The sequence below is a fragment of the Somniosus microcephalus genome, unplaced genomic scaffold (assembly GCF_052327205.1).
Source record: "Somniosus microcephalus isolate GS21.2 unplaced genomic scaffold, FLI_Smic_1.0 unresolved_chr9, whole genome shotgun sequence".
In the NCBI taxonomy this organism is placed as follows: Eukaryota; Metazoa; Chordata; class Chondrichthyes; order Squaliformes; family Somniosidae; genus Somniosus; species Somniosus microcephalus.
In genome coordinates this window covers 11,725,610-11,746,605 of record NW_028225187.1, presented here as the reverse complement: position 1 = coordinate 11,746,605, position 20,996 = coordinate 11,725,610, and the positions used below count along the sequence as shown (strand labels likewise).

Here is a 20,996-nt window from a genome sequence, read left to right as displayed (position 1 = left end):
AGACTAGGTGGGATATTAACAGTCATGGGTAGTGAGCAGGAGGTTGGGATTAGACTAGGTGGGATATTATCGGTAATATGCAGTGAGCAGGACGTTGGGATTAGACTGCGTAGGATTTTAACTGTAATATGTAGTGAGCAGGAGTATGGGATTTGACTAGGTGGGATATTAACAGTTATGGGTAGTGAGCAGGAGGTTGGGATTAGACCAGGTGGGATATTAACAGTAATGGGTCGTGAGCAGGAGGTTGGAATTAGATAAGGTGGGATATTAACAGTAATGGGCAGTGAGCAGGAGGTTAGGATTAGACTAGGTGCGATATTAACAGTAATGGGTAGTGAGCAGGATGTTGGCATTAGTCTAGGTTGATATTAAATGTAATGGGTAGTGAGCAGGAGATTGGGATTAGACTAGGTGGGATATTAACGGTAATGGGCAGTGAGCAGGAGGTTGGGATTATACTAGGTGGGATATTAACAGTAATGGGCAGTGAGCAGGAGGTTGAGATTAGACTAGGTGGATAGTAACGGTAATGGGCAGTGAGCAGGAGGTTGGGATTAGACTAGGTGGGATATTAACGGTAATGTGTAGTGGGCAGGATGTTGGGATTAGACTAGGTGGTATATTAACGGTAATGGGCAGTCAGCAGGAGGTTGGGATTAGACTAGGTGGGATATTAACGGTAATGGGCAGTGAGCAGGAGATTGGGATTAGACTAGGTGGGTTATTAACAGTAATGGGCGGTGAGCAGGAGGTTGGGATTAAACTAGGTGAGATATTAACGGTAATAGGCAGTGAGCAGGAGGTTGGGATTAGACTAGGTGAGATATTAACAGAAAGGTGTAGTGAGCAGGAGGTTGGGTTTAGACTAGGTGGGATATTAACAGTCAAGGGCAGTGAGCAGGAGGTTGGGATTAGACTAGATGGGATATTAACAGTAATGGGTAGTGAGCAGGACGTTGGGATTAGACTAGGTGGGATATTATCGGTAATGGGCAGTGAGCAGGAGGTTGGGATTAGACGACGTGGGATTTTAACTGTAATGGGTAGTGAGCAGGAGTATGGGATTAGACTAGGTGGGATATTATCAGTAATGGGCAGTGAGCAGGAGTTTGGGATTAGACTAAGGTGGGATATTAACGGTAATGATCATTGAGCAGGTGGTTGGGATTAGACTCGGTGGGATATTAAAGGTAATGGGCAGTGAGCAGGAGATTGGGATTAGATTAGGTGGGATATTAACAGTAATGGGTAGTGAGAAGGAGGTTGGGATTAGATCATGTGGGATATTAACAGTAATGGGTAATGAGCAGGAGGTTGGAATTCGATTAGGTGGGATATTAACAGTAATGGGCAGTGAGCAGGAGGTTAGGATTAGACTAGGTGGGATATTAACAGTAATGGGTAGTGAGCAGGAGGCAGGCATTAGACTAGGTGGATATTAAATGTAGTGGGATGTGAGCAGGAGATTGGGATTAGACTAGGTGGGATACTAACGGTAATGGGCAGTGAGCAGGAGGTTGAGATTAGATAAGGTTGGATATTAACTGTAATGGGCAGTGAGCAGGAGGTTGGGTTTGGACTAGGTGGGATATTAAAAGTAATGGGTAGTGAGCAGGAGGTTGGGATTAGACTAGGTGAGATATTTACAGTCATGGGCAGTGAGCAGGAGGTTGAGTTTAGACCAGGTGGAGAGTAACAGTAATGGGCCTTGAGCAGGAAGTTGGGAAGAGACTAGGTGGGATATTAACGGTAATGGACAGTGAGCAGGAGGTTGGGATTAGACTAGGTGGGATATTAGCGGTAATGGGCAGTGAGCGGAAGTTTGGGATTAGACTAGGTGGGATATTAACAATAATGGGCGGTGAGCAGGAGGTTGGGATTAGACTAGATGGGATATTAGCGGTAATGGGCAGTGAGCAGGAGGTTGGGATTAGACTAGGTGGGATATTAACAATAATGGGCGGTGAGCAGGAGGTTGGGATTAGACTAGGTGGGATATTAGCGGTAATGGGCAGTGAGCAGGAGGTTGGGAGGAGACTAGGTGGGGTATTAACGGTAATGGGCAGTGAGCAGGAGGTTGGGATTAGACTAGGTGGGATATTAACAGTCATGGGCAGTGAGCAGGAGGTTGGGATTAGACTAGGTGGGATGTTAACAGTAATGTGTAGTGAGCAGGAGGTTGGGATTAGACTAGGTGGGATATTTACGGTAATGGGCAGTGAGCAGGAGGTTGGGATTAGTCTAGGTGGGATATTAACGGTAATGGGCAGTGAGCAGGAGGTTGGAATTAGACTAGGTGGGATATTATCGGTAATGGGCAGTGAGCAGGAAGTTAGGATTCGACTAGGTGGGATTATAACTGTAATGGGTAGTGAGCAGGAGTTTGGGATTAGACTAGGTGAGATATTAACAGTAAGGTGTAGTGAGCAGGAGGTTGGGTTTAGACTAGGTGGGATATTAACAGTAATGCGCAGTGAGCAGGAGGTTGGGATTAGACTAGGTGGGATATTAACAGTAATGGTTCGTGAGCAGGAGGTTGGGATTAGACTAGGTGGGTTACTAACAGTAATGGGCAGTGAGCAGGAGATTGGGATTAGACTAGGTGGGATATTAACGGTAATGGGCAATGAGCAGCTGGTTCGGATTAGACTAGGTGGGATATTAACGGTAATGGGCAGTGAGCAGGAGGCTGGGATTAAACTAGATGGGATATTAACTGTAATGAGCAGTGAGCAGGAGGTTGGGATTAGACTAGGTGGGTTACTAACAGTAATGGGCAGTGAGCAGGAGATTGGGATTAGACTAGGTGGGATATTAACGGTAATGGGCAATGAGCAGCTGGTTCGGATTAGACTAGGTGGGATATTAACGGTAATGGGCAGTGAGCAGAAGGTTGGAATTCGACTAGGTGGGATATTATCGGTAATGGGCAGTGAGCAGGAGGTTAGGATTCGACTAGGTGGGATTATAACTGTAATGGGTGTTGAGCAGGAGTTTGGGATTAGACTAGGTGAGATATTAACAGTAAGGTGTAGTGAGCAGGAGGTTGGGTTTAGACTAGGTGGGATATTAACAGTAATGGGCAGTGAGCAGGAGGTTGGGATTAGACTAGGTGGGATATTAACAGTAATGGGTCGTGAGCAGGAGGTTGGGATTAGACTAGGTGGGATATTATCGGTAATGGGCAGTGAGCAGGTGGTTAGGATTCGACAAGGTGGGATTTTAACTGTAATGGGTAGTGAGCAGGAGTTTGGGATTAGACTAGGTGGGATATTAACTGTAATGGGTCGTGAGCAGGAGGTTGGGATTAGACTAGGTGGGATATTATCGGTAATGGGCAGTGAGCAGGTGGTTAGGATTCGACAAGGTGGGATTTTAACTGTAATGGGTAGTGAGCAGGAGGTTGGGATTAGACTAGGTGGGATATTAACTGTAATGGGCAGTGAGCAGGTGGTTGGGATTAGACTAGGTGGGATATTAACGGTAATGGGTCGTGAGCAGGAGGTTGGGATTAGACCAGGTGGGATATTAACATTGATGGGTAGTGTGCAGGAGATTGGGATTAGACTAGGTGGGATATCAACAGTCATGGGCAGTGAGCAGGAGGTTGGGATTAGACTAGGTGGGATATTAACAGTAATTCGTAGTGAGCAGGAGGTTGAGATTAGACTAGGTGGGATATTAACGGTAATGGGCAGTGAGCAGGAGGTTGGGATTATTCTAGGTGGGATATTAACAGTAATGTGTAGTGAGCAGGAGGCTGGGATTAGACTAGGAGGGATATTATCAGTAATGGGCAGTGAGCAGGAGGTTGGGATTAGACTAGGTGGGATATTAACAGTAATGGGCAGTGAGCAGGAGGTTGGGATTAGAATAGGTGCGTTATTAACAGTAATGGGCAGTGAGCAGGAGGTTTGGATTAGACTTGGTGGGCTATTAACAGTAATGGGCAGTGAGCAGGAGGTTGGGATTAGACTAGGTGGGATATTAACGGTAATGGGCAGTGAGCAGGAGGTTGGGATTAGACTTGGTGGGATATTAAGAGTAATGGGTAGTGAGCAGGATTTGGGGATTAGACTAGGAGGGATATTAACAGTAATGGGCAGTGAGCAGGAGGTTGGGATTAAACTAGGTGGGATATTAACAGTAATGGGTAGTGAGCAGGAGGTTGGGATTAGACCAGGTGGGATATTAACAGTAATGGGTAGTGAGCAGGAGGTTGGAATTAGACTAGGTGGGATATTAACAGTAATGGGCAGTGAGCAGGAGGTTGGGATTAGACCAGGTGGGATATTAACAGTAATGGGTAGTGAGCAGGAGGTTGGAATTAGACTAGGTGGGATATTAACAGTAATGGGCAGGGAGCAGGAGGTTGGGATTAGACTAGGTGGGATATTAACAGTCATGGGCAGTGAGCAGGAGGTTGGAGTTAGACTAGGTGGGATATTAACAGTAATGGGTAGTGAGGAGGAGGTTGGGATTAGACTAGGTGGGATATTAACGGTAATGGGCAGTGAACAGGAGTTTGGGATTAGACTAGGTGGGGTATTAACAGTAATGTGTAGTGAGCAGGAGGTTGGGATTAGACTAGGTGGGATATTAACAGTAATGGGCAGTGAGCAGGAGGTTGGGATTAGACTAGGTGGGATATTAACGATAATGGGCAGTGAGCAGGACGTTGGGATTAGACTAGGTGGGATATTAACAGTAACGTGTAGTGAGCAGGAGGTTCGGATTAGACTAGGTGGGATATTAACAGTAATGGGTAGTGAGCAGGAGGTTGGGATTAGACTAGGTGGGATATTAACAGTAATGGGTAGTGAGCAGGATGTTGGGATTAGACTAGGTGGGATATTAACAGTAATGGGCAATGAGCAGGAGGTTGGGATTAGACTAGGTGGGATATTAACGGTAATGGGTGGTGAGCAGGAGGTTGGGATTAGACTAGGTGGGATATTAGCGGTAATGGGCGGTGAGCAGGAGGTTGGGATTAGACTAGGTGGGATATTAGCGGTAATGCGTAGTGAGCAGGAGGTTGGGATTCAACTAGGTGGGGTATTAGCGGTAATGGGTAGTGAGCAGGAGGTTGGGAATTAGACTCCGTGACTAAGGGAGGAGAAAGCAGTATCCAGGAAGGAACGGCCTGACTTTTCCATCCACAGTTATTTCTGGGTTGTTTTCCCGGTTTGTGTCTTTTGCATTTACATCATTTGAGCTCCTGTGTTTTTTAAATACCATTTGTTTAATCCACAAGGGATGTTTTTTGTTTCATCTAACCTTTCCCCGATTTAGTATGAAGTAGTTTCCTGGTCACTCCCTTCATTGCCTTCCCTCTAACTCCTGTCAATTGTCTCCGGTCTCTCCTTTTCCCAGTCCCAATAAAACCGTTTCCCTTTTGCTTTCCATCCACTCAAGAGTTATACCGAACCGTGCCCCTGTCATTTGTACAGGTACTGACGGATCCGCTGGGTATTTTCACCTCTTCGTATCATTGTTTCAGATTCACAATATTTGCTGTTTTATTAATTCCTTCCCTATTTTTCAGGTTCATGTTCTGTAACATTATATGTGTTATGTTCATAGATATATAGACGTTTTCATTATGATCAGCTAGCTTGAGCTAGTCATTTATTCAGCCATGTGGACTAGTGTACAGCATCCATCTTGACTGCTGCATCGTGGGTAGCCAACACTAAACATACAGCTCCACCTAGTGTACCATTCTAGAATTACATGTTACTGATCATTACATACATTGGGAGAGAGTCACTACGGGGGGAGAGAGGGTCACTACTGTTATGTTCATTAATAACTAGTCGTTTTCATTAGGAACCGCTAGCTTCGAGATAGTCACTTTATTGAGCACATGTGGACTTCTACAGCCTCCATCTTGACTACTGCCTTGTGGGTAGCCTAGTCTTATATACATACAGCTCTACCTAGTGTACCATTCTAGAATGACATGTAAATGATCATTACAATATGATTCTAAAATTTGTTGTTTCAACTATTCTCGGTGGCAGTGAATAAAGTAAATGCGATGTTGGCGTTTATTAACATTTTTGAGGGCTAATAGTGAGATAATCCTGCTATTTATAAATCATTGGTGTGACCGCACTGAGAATACGGTGTACAGTTCTGCTTGCCTCTGTACAAAGGTTATCACAGCTAATGAAGACAGCAACTAGTGATCGAGAGGGTGGAGGGGTTGGATTAGGAGGAGCTCGTGTGTAAATTAGGCCTGTTCTCACTGGATTAGAAAAGTTTGAGAGGCGGTATGTTCGCTGATTGACTTTGTCCAATAAAGTAGAAACAGAGGACACGGCCTGCGCTTGGAGGGTAAATTCAAAACTAGTCTGTGGAAACAATATTTCAGTGAGCGAGTGGTCAATCTGGGGAACAGGCTCCCTAGGGAGATGGCAGAAACAGTTTGCCTTGATTCTTCAAAAGGTAAATTTATTTCTGAAAATCACATTTGGGGATGCAGTATGAGTAATTTGAGATATGAGATGTGGTAAGTGTAGCATGCTTGAGGGGAACAGGTGACCTTTGACCTCTGGGGTTTTCCTCACCTCATGTCTGGGTCTGTTGTAGATTAATTGATAGATTGATTAGTCAACAACTCTATTATCATTGTAGCATTCGATTATCAAGGTGTGAGGAGGGGAATTACACAGACCTTGATCTTTTTTCAATCGAGTAATTTCTTTGTTCCTATGTTAGGATATTCTGTCAGTTCTGTGATATTAGAATAATCTAAACCCATTCTGTGTCCCTACCACTTACGTGATACTCTTGTCCACTGAAATGGTCCTCGCCTGTTAACCAGAGACCGAGTCCCTCCACACCCTCTTCAATCGCCTGTTCCAGTCTGTCCCGGTAGAATTTCGTCAACTGAAACAGCTGGTAATCGTCGCACTTTGTGAAGAACTTATTGACTGTGGAGTTCGGATCTGTGAACACAAAGAACCAAATTAATAAATACCTTCTGAAAACCCACATACATCGCATGTGTTTCATTCCATCGATCTATGTAGACAATTCTTAAAAACAGTGTGAACTTTGTCAAACACGACTTGCCTACAGCTTATCGGTTCCAGCCACCGCGATCATCCCCTGTATCAATAAATGTTCACGAATTTGACCTTCAAATACAGATTCCAGGAGTTTACTCACAACACAGTCCTCGCTCTATCTCATCTCCACTGCTCGATAGCCTGCAAAACCCACCGCGAAATGTGCTATTGCCCTTCCTATGCCTTAGCTGTATAGAATATAGATTCTATCATAACATAGCTCCAGGGAACATCCTAGTGTTCCAGGGCAGAAATAGAGAAATAGAACCCTTTAGTAATACTGGCATCCACAAATATATTTTCACACTCCTCAAAATGTTATAATCAGGATCGTTTTGCTCCGAGTCCCGTTCAAACCTAACTGCTGTCTCATAGTTAATCAATCACATCACCCAGGAGGACAAAGGCAGAATGTGCATGGCAACACCACCGGCTCCCATTTACACTCCAAGTCATGCACCCACCTGACTTAGACATATATCGCCATTCGTCATCATCGCTAGGTCAACATCATGGAAACCCCTACCCAAGTGTTCCTCTTTCAACAGTTTTAGTCATTCTGCATTCTAGCCCCAAATCCGGATATTTCTCACCCTCCAGTCATATAAGCTGATATCCTCCCACTGCTCCACTCACCCATTTCCAGAGTGTCAGCTGTGCCTCAGTGGACTGCACACTCGCCCGAGTCACCCTCCCACTGCTCCACTCACCCATTCCCAGAGTGTCAGCTGTGTCTCAGTGGACAGCACACTCGCCCCTGAGTCACCCTCCCACTGCTCCATTCACCCATTCCCAGAGTGTCAGCTGTGTCTCAGTGGACAGCACACTCGCCCGAGTCACCCTCCCACTGCTCCATTCACCCATTCCCAGAGTGTCAGCTGTGTCTCAGTGGACAGCACACTCGCCCCTGAGTCACCCTCCCACTGCTCCACTCACCCATTCCCAGAGTGTCAGCTGTGTCTCAGTGGACAGCGCACTCGCCCGAATCACCCTCCCACTGCTCCATTCACCCATTCCCAGAGTGTCAGCTGTGTCTCAGTGGACAGCACACTCGCCCCTGAGTCACCCTCCCACTGCTCCACTCACCCATTCCCAGAGTGTCAGCTGTGTCTCAGTGGGTAGCACACTCGCCCGAGTCACCCTCCCACTGCTCCACTCATCCATTCCCAGAGTGTCAGCTGTGTCTCAGTGGGTAACACACTTGCCCCTGTGTCACCCTCCCACTGCTCCACTCACCCATTCCCAGAGTGTCAGCTGTGTCTCAGTGGACAGCACACTCGCCCGAGTCACCCTCCCACTGCTCCATTCACCCATTCCAGTGTGTCAGCTGTGTCTCAGTGGACAACACATTCGCCCCCGTTTCACCCTCCCACTGCTCCACTCACTCATTCCCAGAGTGTCATCTGTGTCTCAGTGGGTAGCACACTCGCCTCTGAGTCAGAAGGTTGTGGGTTCATAACTGGGACTTGAGCACATAAATCTAGGCTGACACTCCAGTGGAGTACTGTGGGAGTGCTGCACTGTCGGAGGTGCCGTCTTTCGGAGGAGACGTTAAACCGAGGCTAAAAATTCTCTCTATAAACGTATTTCTATCCGTGTAACTGGCTCCAACCATTGATATTTTCTGCTCTACTTTCCTTCCCAGAGATGGCCCCACATGTTCAAGGTTCTTCTTCCCTCTGGCACCAGGGAGGCAGCTTACCATTCGGGACCTGCTCAGAACTGCAGAAGAGTCTGTCCATTCCGCTGACGAGAGAATCTCCCACCATTATCATTCTCCTAATCCTGTGTCGCACCTGCCTCTCACCCCGACACACTCGGGGTGGCCTCCTGCTCTCTGGTGCCACTGATGCTCAGGATGACCCTCCTCTGAGTCACTGTCTCTATCCACCTTACAGTCTCCAATACCAGGTATCTACTGGACAGTTCCAGTACTCAGGGGGCCCCTCCACCTGTGACTATGATCCTCTGAGTCACAGTCTCTATCCACCTTACAGTCCCCAATACCAGGTATCTATTGGACAGTTGTGACTGCGGTGTCCCGCTCGATGGTCACTCACTCCCCTCTTTGTACTCAGCCCCTGTCCTGTTCCCTCGACCTGTGAGAGCTGCAGGTTCATGCACTAGATCTGGACCTTTTGTCGGGACAGAAATTGTATTTTACAGAGTTTTCTGAGCCTACCTCTGTCCATTCTCATTCTTGGTGAAGATGTTGGATCTTCTCCCCTGTCTGGACCTTCAGCCATGCTGGTGACAGGTGTTCCCAGGCTCTGATGCTCTGTAACAAATATAATATTAACAGGGGGATCTATGGAAATATTAAAATGAGAAGGAGAACATTGCCTTGTTAACATTATATCAAGTCCCTCCTCCCCCATCAGTACAGCCGCTGGTAGCTCTGGGATCTCAGAAAATACCATGAATATACAACTGGTGGATGTGACTGCTGATTTACAATCATAATTCTCAATTTGTGTGTGTGCCCGTGCTCGTGCGTGCATTGAAACTATCAATCAGCCGTCTTTCTTTTCCCCACTGTGGAAATGTAAAAGCGATTCATTAATTCAGTACCAGTTTGAGGCTTTGTAAATTTCAGTATGTTGCTGTTTCACTAACGCTGCCAATAGTGGAGTTGTCGTTGGCTTGTTCTCTCCACACAGACGCGGCCGGACCTGCTGTGATTTCCAGCAAAAAAATATGATTTTTTGCCTGTTTTTTGTTTTTCATACAGACCCCAGCATCTGCAACATTTGACACCTTGTGACCCCACCTCATTGTTCTTTGATGTAATGTTTTCCTGACTAACATGTTTGGACACCATTCACACCGTTGATCGCTGTGATTATCTCTCTGCCAAGGTGTGATAAATGGCAGCTAGAAAGATTACCTGTAATCATCTGACATTATTCTCCGACTTTATACGCTGTGTCTTTATGCATCTCTCCACTTCACCTGTCGAAGGAGCAGCGCTCCGAAAGCTTGTGATTTCAAATAAAACTGTTGGACTATAAGCTGGTGTTGTGTGACTTCTTACGAGTGGAATAAACACACAACAGCAACAGAGGGGCAAGGAGAATGTATGAGAAATGATTAGTGGTAACATAATAGGGAACACTAACGCCTTTTTTATACATATAAATAGGGAAAGAATAGTCCAAGTAAAGGTGGGGCCGATTAAGGACCAAAAAGGCAATCATCTTGTGGAAGCAGAGGGCATGGCTGAGGTACTAAATTAACATTTTGCCAATGCATTCACAAAAGGAGAGGATGCTGCCAATCGTACAGTAAAGGAGAAGGTGGTAGAGAAATTGGACAGGATATAAATCAATTAGAACGATGTACTAAAACAGTGGACAAGGCTCAAAGTAGAAATGTCACCCGCTCTGCCACAATCGTCCAATCTTTGGATATGGGAAAGGTGCCAGAGGACGGGAGGGCTGCAAAGGTTACTTCCCTCTTCAAAAAAGGAGAGAGTGATGAACCAAACAACTACAGGCGACTCAGCTTAACATCTGTGTTGAGGAAACTCCTCGGGACAACATTTCTGAAACAAAATTAACTGTCACTTGGAAGAACATGGGTTAATTAGCGACAGACAAATCAAACCTGGCTGACTTGAATGAGCTAATGGATGAAATAGGAGAGGGTTGATGAAGGTAGTGCAGTTGATGTTCTGTATATGGACTTTCAGAAGGCGTTTGATAAAGTACCTCATAATAGACTGGTTAACAAAATTGGAGCCAATGATATTAAAGGAGCAGTGGCAGCGTGGATACTAAATTGGCGAAGGGACAGAAAACAGACAGTAGTTGTGAACCGATATTGTTCACACTGGAGGGAAGTTTACAGTGTCCCCAGGGGTCGGTATTAGGACCACTGCTCTTTTTGAATTATTTCAGTGACATGGACTTAGGTATACAAGGCATAATTTAAAATTTTGTCGATGACACGAATCTCAGAAAAGTCGTAAACCGTGAGGAGGATAGCAGGAGACTTCAGGTGGAAATAGAGACACTGGTGAAATGGGCAGACACATGGCAGGTGAAATTTAATGCAGAGAAGTGTGAAATGCTGCATTTTGGAAGGAAGAATGAGGCGATGCAATTTAAACCAACTGGTACAATTTAAAGGGGTTGCTGGAACAGAAAAACTTGGGGTATAGACACAGAAATCTTTGATGGTGGCAGGACAGGGCGAGAAGGCTTTTAGAAACGTATATGGGAGCATTGGCTTTATAAATAGAGGCCCAGGAACATAGGAACAGGAGTAGGCCACTCATTCGTTCCAGCTTGTTCCTCCATTCAATTCGATCATGGCTGAGCTGTATCTTAACTCCATTTCCCCGCCTTGGTTCCATAACCCAGATACCATTGCCGAACATAAATCTATCAATCACAGTTTTGTCATTTTCAATTGACCGAAACTCAACAGCTACTTGAGGGCGAGTGTTCCAGATTTCCACTACACTGTGTCTGAAGAAATGCTTTCTAACATCACCCCTGAACGGCTGAGCTCTGCGGTTAATTTTACATGGACCCCTAGTTCTCTCTGTTCATCCACAGTTCCTAACTTCTAACCATTTAGAAAATTCTCTGATCAATCCTTTTTAGGTCCAACGTGAATGACCTCATTTCTTTCTGAAGTGAGGGGAGTGCGACAAACTCGCTCAATCCACTCCAGGAGGACGGGTTCTCCGGCTTTCTGAATGTTTATTAATATTGGTGTCGCGAGTCTAACGCTCTCGAATGTATATGTGGATACAGTGTCATGATGTAATTAGAGTAGGAGGAGGCTCCTGTGGAGTATAAACACAGCATAGACCACTTGAGGTGAATGGACTGTTTCTCTGCTGCAGTTTCTATGCAACTCTAATTTGCCCTGAACCGTCGCAAACTGTGACCATGGTGTGTAACCCTTCCTTATCCATCATTCACCTTCCAACGGCATTCGATAGTCTCATCTGGCATCCTTTTCCATGTTCTATGTCTCCATTATCCATTCCATAAAACTGTTTTTTTATTCGTTAATGGCATCTGGCGTCACTGGCAAGGCCAGCATTTATTGACCATCACTACTTGTCCTTGAGGAGGTGATGGTGAGCCGCCTTCGTGAACCGCTGCAGTCCGTGTGGTGAAGGTACTCCCACAGTGCCGTCAGGGAGGGAGTTCCAGGATTTTGACCCAGTGACGATGAAGGATCAGCGATATACTTTTAAGACAGGATGGTGTGTGACTTGGAGGGGAACTTGGAGGTGGTGGAGTTCCCATGCGCCTGCTGCCCTTGTCCTTCTATGTGGAAGAGGTCGCGGGTTTGGGAGGTGCTGCCGAAGAAGCCTTGGCGAGTTGCTGCAGTGCATCTTGTAGATGGTACACACTGCAGCCACGGTACGCCGGTGGTGGAGGGAGTGAATGTTTAAGGTGGTGGATGGGGTGTCAATCAAGCGGGCTGCTTTATCCTGGATGGTGTTGAGCTTCTTGAGTGTTGTTGCAGCTGCACTCATCCAGGCAAGTGGAGAATATTCCATCACACTCCTTACTTGTGCTTTGTAGATGGTGGAAAGGCTTTGGGGAGTCAGGTGGTGAGATATTCGCTGCAGAATACCCAGCTTCTGACCTGCTCTTGTTGCCACAGTATTTATGTGGCTTGTCCAGTTAAGTTTCTGGTCAATGGTGAACCCCAGGATGTTGATGGTGGGGGATTCGGTGATGAAAATTCCATTGAATGTCAAGGGGAGTCGTTTAGACTCTCACTTGTCGGAGATAGTCATTGCCTGGCACTTCTGTGGTGCGAACATTACCTGCCACTTATCAGCCCAAGCCTGAACGTCGGCCAGGTCTTGTTGCATGCGGGCATGGCCTGCTTCATTATCTGAGGAGTTGTGAATGGCGCTGAGCACTGTGCAGTCAACAGCGAACATCCCCATTTCTGACCTTATGTTGGAGGGAAGGACGTTGATGAAGCAGCTGAAGATGGTTGGGCCTAGGATATTGCCCTGAGGAACTCCTGCCTCGATATCCTGGGGCTCTGATGATTGACCTTCAACCACCACAACCATCTTCCTTTGTGCTAGGTATGACTACAGCCAGTGGTGTGCTCCCCCCGATTCCCATTGACTTCAGTTTTACTAGGGCTCCTTGATGCCACAGTTGGTCAAATGCTGCCTTGATATCAACGGCAGTCACTCTCCCCTCACCTCTGGAATTCAGCTCCTTTGTCCATGTTTGGACCAAGGCTGTAATGAGCTCGGGAGCCGAGTGGTCCTGGTGGAACCCAAACTGGACATCATTGAGCAGGTTATTGGTGACTAAGTGCCGCAAGATAGCACTGTCGACGACACCTTCCATCACTTTGCTGATCATTGAGGGTAGACTGATGGAGCAGTAATTGGCCTGGTTGGATTTGTCCTGCTTTTTGTGGACAGGACGTACCTGGGCAGTTTTCCACATGGTCGGATAGATGCAAGTGTTGTGGCTGTACTGGAACAGCTTGGCTAGAGCGCGACTAGTTCTGGAGCACAAGTCTTCAGTACGATAGCTGGGATGTTGTCGGGGCCCATATCCTTTGCTGTATCCAATGCAGTCAGACATTTCTTGATATCACGTGCAAAAAGTCTGTTTAAATCTGAGACTCTGATTGGGATGGGGAGGCAACAGAATTCCTGGCAGGGGCCAAAGACCATGTCTTTGGTCTTCACAAAGTTTAATTGGAGAAACGTGTAGCTCATCACAGATGGATGTCGGACAAGCAGCGTGAGAAAGCAGAGTCAGTGGCGGGTTCGAGAGAGCTGGTGGCGATGTGGAGCAGAGTGTCGTCAGGGTACATGTGAAAGTTAACCACTTGTCTTTGGCTGTCTCCAAGGGGTAGCACGTAGATGAGAAATAGAAGGGGGCGAGGATAGATCCACGGGGGACTCCAGAGGGGACAGTGTGGGAGCGGGAAGAGAAGCCATTGATGGTGATTCTCTGGCTACGACTGGATGGGTAAAAGAGGAACCAATTGAGGGCAGTCCCACTGAGCTGGACAATGGGGGTGAGGCGTTGGAAGATGTTGTGCTCGACCGTGTCAAAGACGGCAGAGGTCGTGAAGAATGAGGAGGGATGGTTTACCACGGTCACAGTCTCAGATTGTGTCGATTGGGACTTTGGTTACTGTCATTTCAGTGCTGTGGCAGGTGCAGAAACCCGATTGGAGAGCTTCAAACATGAGGCTGTGAAAAAGATGGGCAGAAATTCGGGAGGCGGCAAAACATTGAGGAAAGGGAGGCTGGAGATGGAGATGTACCTGCCTAACTCTTCACCCACGTGCCAAATGGGACGAGTCTCTGATTAAACCCTCCTCTGTGAAATACACAAACCTTATTTGTGATTCAATGTTTAAGAAACAGTTAAACTCAGTTCACTTTTACAGAATATTCCACGTGCTCTGGCTGGGCGACTGGAATCTCTCAGTTCCACCGGAGGAGTTTGCTTGTTGCAGGCTACAGAATTAGAGCAAAGCTTCTGATGTTCTCTTTATACCAAACTGTCTCAGAAAATGCAGCATCGTCACCTCCTGTTTTACATGGAATTAACAGCAGAGAAACAAACTATTCAGCCCAAGTGGTCTGTGCCACTTTATGTTCCACACGAGCCTGCTGCCAGCGCTCTTCATCCAACCCCATCAGCATAAACTTAGATTCCTTTCTCCCTCATGCATTTATAATGTGGAACAAAGAAATGGCAGACCAATTAAATACATACTTTGGTTCTGTCTTCACAAAGGAGGACACATTGAAACGTATAAAATTCTAACAGGACTAGACAGACTAGATGCAGGAAGGATGTTTCTGGTGGTCGGGGAGTCCAGAACCAGGGGTCACAGTCTAAGGATAAGGGGTTAGCCATTTAGGACTGAGATGAGGAGGAATTTCTTCACCCAGAGAGTGGTGAACTTGTGGAATTCCCTGCCACACAAAGCAGTTGAGGCCAATTCATTAAATATATTCAAGAAGGAGTTAAATATATTTCTTAAGGCTAAAGGGATCAAGGGATATGCGGAGAAAGCAGGGACAGGGTACTGAATTTGGTTGATCAGCCATGATCTCATTGAATGGCGGAGCAGACTCGAGGCGCCAAATGGCCTACTCCTGCTCCTTTCTTCTATGTTTCTATCAAACACCTCAGTCAAAGCATATTTTACTTGCAGTGAGGCTCAGCAACATGGAACTTACCTTCTGACCGACCCTGTACAATTCAAGTGATGTTGTTCCTCCGTCACCCCACGGGCACAGCGCCCCCTCCCCCAAACTGGCTCAGCCCCCCACCACCACACTGGCCCAGATACCCGCCCCCTTTGGCCCAGCATTCCACATCCCCCACACAGGCCCAGTCCTCCGCCCCCCACACCCACTGGCCCACCACCCGCCACCTCACTGGCCCAGATAGCCACCACCTCCGGCCCAGATACCCGCCCCCTAAGGCCCAGAACTCCGCAGCCTCCCACACTGGCCCAGGCCTCCGCCCCCCACACACACTGGCCCAGCCCCCACCATCTCACTGGCTCAAATACAGGCCCCCTCCACTGACCCAGCCCCCCGCCACCTCACTGGCCCAGATACCCACCACTTCACTGGCCCAGATACCAGCCACCTCACTGGCCCAGGTCCCCACTGCCCCCTCTGGCCCAACACTGCAACCCCCCCCCCACACTGGCCCAGCCCCCCACCACCTCACTGGCCCACATACCCGCTCCCTCCGCACCCGCACTCCACACCCCCCAACACTGGCCCAGGTCTCCGCCCATCACACCCACTGGCCCATCCCCCCGCCCTAACTAAAGAAGTTAGGGATAGCATTAGATTGAAAGAAGAAGCTTATAATGTTGCAAAGAATAATAGTAAGCCTAAGGATTGGGAGAGATTCAAAAACCAGCAAAGATTGACCAAAAAATTAATAAGGGAAAAAATAGAATGAGAGAAAACTAGCAAGAAATATAAAAGCAGATTGTAAGAGCCTCTACAAGTATGTAAAAAGGAAGAGAGTAGTAAAAGTATACATTGGTCTCTTAGAGGCTGAGACAGGAGAAATTATTAAGGGGAAAAAGGAAATGGCAGAAACATTAAACAAATACAAACTTTGTATCTATCTTCACAGTAGAGGACACAAAAAGCATACCAATAATGATGGGGAACCAAGGGTGAGGAACTTAACGTAATTAATATAAGTAGAGAAAAAGTACTAGATAAACTAATGGGGCTAAAAGCAGACAAATCCCCTGGACCTGACGGCCTACATCCTAGGGTTCTAAAAGAGGTGGCCAAAGAGATAGTGGATAGATTGGTATCGATTTTCCAAAATTCCCCAGATTCTAGAACGGTCCCAGTGGATTGGAAGGTTGCAAATGTAACACCGCTATTCAAGAAAGGAGGGAGAGAGAAAGAAGGAAACTACAGGCCAGTTAGCCTGACATCAGTCATTCAGAAAATGCTGGAATCCATTGTTAAGGAAGTTGTATCAGGGCACTTAGAAAAATCATAACATGATTAGGCAGAGTCAACATGGTTTTATGAAAGGGAAATCATGTTTGACAAATTAGAGTTTTTTGAGGATGTAACTAGCAGGGTAGATAAAGGGGAACCAGTGGATGTAGTATATTTGGATTTCCAAAAGGCATTCAATAAGGCGCCACATAAAAGGTTACTACACAAGATTAGGGCCCATGGGGTTGGGGGTAATAAAGCAGCATGGATAGAGGATTCGTTAACGGTCAGAAAACAGAGAGTAGGGATAAACGGATCTTTTTCAGTTTGGCAGGCTGTAACTAGTGAGGTGCCACAAGGATCAGTGCTGGGGCCTCAGCTATTTACAATCTACATTAATGACCTAGATGAAGGGACCGAGTGTAATGTATCCAAGTTTGCTGACGATACAAATCTAGGTGGGACAGTAAGCTGCGAGGGGACCACAGAGTCTGCAAAGGGATATAGAGAGACTAATTGCGTGGGCAGTCAGGTGGCAGATGCAGTATAATGTAGGGAAACGTGAGGAAGAATAGAAAAGCACAATAGTTTTTAAATGGTGAGAAACTTTCTAATGTTGGTGATCAGAGAGGTTTGGGTGTCCTCATGCAAGAAACACAGAAAGCTAGCATGCAGGTAGAGCAAGCATAAGGAAGGCAATGGTATGTCAGCCTTTATCGCAAGGGGCCTGGAGTACAAGAGTAAGGAAGTCTTGCTGCAATTGTACAGGACCTTGGTGAGACCACACCTGGAGTACTGTGCACAGTTTTGGTCTCCTTATCTAAGGAAGGATATACTTGCCTTGGAGGCGGTGCAACGAAGGTTCACTAGATTGATTCCTGGGATGAGAGGGTTGTCCTATGAGGGGAGATTGTGTAGAATGGGCCTATACTCTCGGGAGATTTGAAGAATGAGTGGTGATCTCATTGAAACATATAAGATTCTGAAGGGGATTGACAGGGTTGATGCTGCGAGGTTGCTCCCCCTGGCTGGAGTTTCTAGAACTAGGGGGCATAGTCTCAGGATAAGTGGTCGGCCATTAAAGACTGAGGTGAGGAGGAATTTCTTCACTCAGAGTGTTGTGACTCTTTGGAATTCTCTGCCCAGAGGGCTGTGAATGCTGAGTCATTGAGTACATTCAAGTCTGAGATAGATAGATTTTTGGACTCTAGGGGAATCAAGGGATATGGAGATCGGGCGGGAGGGTGGAGTTGAGGTCGATGATCAGCCATGATCTTATTGAATGGTGGAACAGGCTCTAGGGGCTGTGTGGCCTACACCTGCTCCTTACGTAATAACGCTGTGCTCAGCATTCACTATCTGACAATACTCCATATCTGCTGGTCACAGGCTATAAGTTTGTCTCTGAATCCTGTTCAATGAATTGACTTTAATTAGATTGCCTGTTCAATCTTTCCCCTCGATTTGTCACCAGATCTGAACTATTTTAACACTGAGATCTGAAGGTGTCAGTGTGAGTGCAGTCCCAACTAACAAACAGACACGTGTCCATCTGCTGGGCTCTGCTCCAGAGTCACCTCTTAGATCAAACCCCTTTACTTTAAAACATACACAAGATTCAGTGTGACTGTGTGTTCAGAGACAGAAACAGGTCTCACTTCACATCCCATTGCACAGCCTCATGCTGGATAATTGTGCTCGGTGGTCAGACATTACCAGCCTCATTCTCACCAATACCTGCCTCACTTTGTAACCTGTATGTACTGTCCCCAAGACCAGAGTGTACCTGAGTCAATGAGACTCTCTCTGACCTTTCTCCCCAGCCCATCTCCAGGACCAGTGTGTATCTGAGTCAATGGGACGCTCTCTGACCTTTCTCCCCAATCCATCTCCAGGGCCAGTGTGTATCTGAGTCAATGGGACTCTCTCTGACCTTTCTCCCCAGTCCATCTCCAGGATCAGTGTTTCTGACCTTTCTCCCCAGTCCATCTCCAGGACCAGTGTGTGTCTGAGTCAATGGGACTCTCTCTGACCTTTCCCCCCAGTCTATCTCCAGGACCAGTGTGTATCTGAGTCAATGGGATTCTCTCTGACCTTTCTCCCCAGTCCATCTCCAGGACCCATGTGTATCTGCGTCAAAGGGACTCTCTCTGACCTTTCTCCCCAGTCCATCTCCAGGACCAGTGTGTATCTGAGTCAATGGGACTCTCTCTGACCTTTCTCACCAGTCCATCTCCAGGACGAGTGTGTCTCTGAGTCAATGGGACTCTCTCTGAACTTTCTCCCCAGTTCATCTCCGGGACCAGTGTGTATCTGAGTCAATGGGACGACCTCTGACCTTTCTCCCGAGTCCATCTCCAGGACCAGTGTCTATTTGAGTCAATGGGACTCTCTCTGACCTTTCTCCCCAGTCCATCTCCAGGACCAGTGTGTATCTCAGTCAATGGGACTCTCTCTTACCTTGTTCCACAGTCGATCTCTGGAAGCTCTTTCAATCGGAAGGGTTCTCTCTGGTTGGTGCTCACAATCCTGTGCTGGTTCACCTGCTGTCATTCCTCCGTCTACAAACCCTGTTTACTCTCAGCTGTGGACCTTCCTCAATCACTCCATCATTCACTGGGATATCTAATTATGGTAGAACAGAAAATTAGAACAATATTTATTGAAAGCGTGAAATAATGTAATGTCGACTTTTAATCTGCTTACTAAAAATCCAATTTGAAGGCCGAGTATTTGTTTGATTTTGTCCCTTTCCTCAGATCCCCAGTTGCAGGGCTGTGTGTTTAGTTTGGAGATTTTCCTCACAGTAAAATTCCGGCCCCCTGAGACTCCCCCATTTTCACTGCTCTGGGCGGAAATGCGCCATTTTCTGTGCGGAGTTACTGACCGCAGCGGTGACCGTGTGAATTTGCTCCCTCGCTTTGATCTGAACTCGGGGCTGAGCAGCCACTGTCGGGCCGGATGCTGGATGGAGCCGAGTTCCCTCAGTCACAGAGCAGGACCTGTAACCCGGGCAATGATCCTGTTACTGAGCGGCCGGCGCCGCGCGGCCCAGCACACAGCAAACCCATGATCACCAGGGGAGCGGCACTGCGCCTGTGTGGGAGAGTGAAACGGCCCGTCACTGCGCCTGCATGGCATGGGCACGCCACGGCCCGGCGCCTGCGCAGCACTGCGACTGCGCGGCGCGGCAAGGGCCTGGCTGACCAGTGGGCATGGTGCCGTGAGGGCCCGGCGCCTGCACGGCGAGGGCCCGGCGCTTGCGCGGCGTGGGCACGGTGCCTGCACGGTGGAAAGGACCTGACACTTGCGCGGCAAGGGCCCGGCCACTGCGTCGGCGTGGCAAGGGCCCGGCCACTGCGCCTGTGCGGATAGGGCCCGGCCACTCACCTGCACGGCAAGGGCCCGGCCACTGCGCATGCGCGGCAAGGGCCCGGCCACTGCGCCTGTGCGGCAAGGGCCCGTCCACTGCACCTGCATGGCACGGCAAGGGCCCAGCCACTGCTTCTGCGTGGCAAGGGCACGGCCACTGCGCCTGCATGGCAAGTGCCCAGCCACTGCGCCTGCGTGGCAAGGGCCTGGCCACTGCGCCTGCGCGGCAAGGGCCCGGCCACTGCACCTGCGTGGCAAGGGCCCGGCCACTGTGCCTGCGTGGCACGGCAAGCGTCCGGCCACCGTGCCTGCGATGCATGGCAAGGGTCCAGCCACTGCACCTGTGCCGCAATGGCCTGGCCACTGAGCCTGCGTGGCAAGGGCCCGGCCACTGCGCCTGCGCGTTTTGCAAGAGTCCGGCCACTGCGCCTGTGCGGGCCTGGCACTGTGCATGGGCGGTGTGGCAGGGGCCTGGCACTGCGCCTCTGCTATGCGGCAAGGGGCCGGCACTGCACCTGCGCGGCAAGGGCTCGGCACTGCGTGGCACGGCAAGGGCCCGGCACTGCTTCTGCGTGGCACGGCAGGGGCCCGGCACTGCGCCTCTGCTGCGTGGCAAGGGAGCGGCAGTGTGCCTGCATGGGACAGCAAGTGAGTGGCACTGCGCCTGCGCGGGTCAGTAAGGGAGCGACACTGCACCTGCGCGGGACAGCAAGGGCGTGGCACTGCACCTGCGCGGGAGAGTGACACAGCAGGAGAGTATCACTGTCGGTCCCCCAGTGGTGGAATGTCTTCATCGAACACAGCAACAGGATGCGGCCATTCAGCCCCTCCAGCCTGTTCCACCAATCATTTAGACCATGGCTGATCTGTATCTTAACCCCATGGACCTGTCGTGGTTCCGTAACCCTTAATGCCCAACAAACATCTATTAATACAATAGCTAAATACTGTAATGTTGAAATCTGAAATAACAACAGAAAATGCTGGAGACACTAAGCAGGTCAGGCACCATCCGTGGAGAGAGAAAACGTCTATTAATCTCAGTTTTGACATTTTCAATTGTCCCCCAGCCTGAACAGCTCTTTGGG

General features: G+C 48.2%; 1 protein-coding gene across 2 annotated transcripts in view; it reads right to left on the bottom strand.

Annotated features, from left to right (window-relative positions):
* LOC147084778 (NACHT, LRR and PYD domains-containing protein 3-like) overlaps window positions 1-20,996 on the bottom strand; it is a 113,520-nt gene that overhangs the window by 51,328 nt on the left and 41,196 nt on the right. For both annotated transcript variants that reach the window (XM_085979498.1, XM_085979499.1), the window contains exons 3-5: window positions 18,997-19,161; window positions 9,262-9,357; window positions 6,790-6,956 (exon numbers count right to left, since the gene is read on the bottom strand). In XM_085979498.1, coding sequence (XP_085835624.1) covers window positions 6,790-6,956; window positions 9,262-9,325 — 231 coding nt within the window. In that variant the 5' untranslated portion in view covers window positions 9,326-9,357; window positions 18,997-19,161. The remainder of the gene's footprint in view (window positions 1-6,789; window positions 6,957-9,261; window positions 9,358-18,996; window positions 19,162-20,996) is intronic.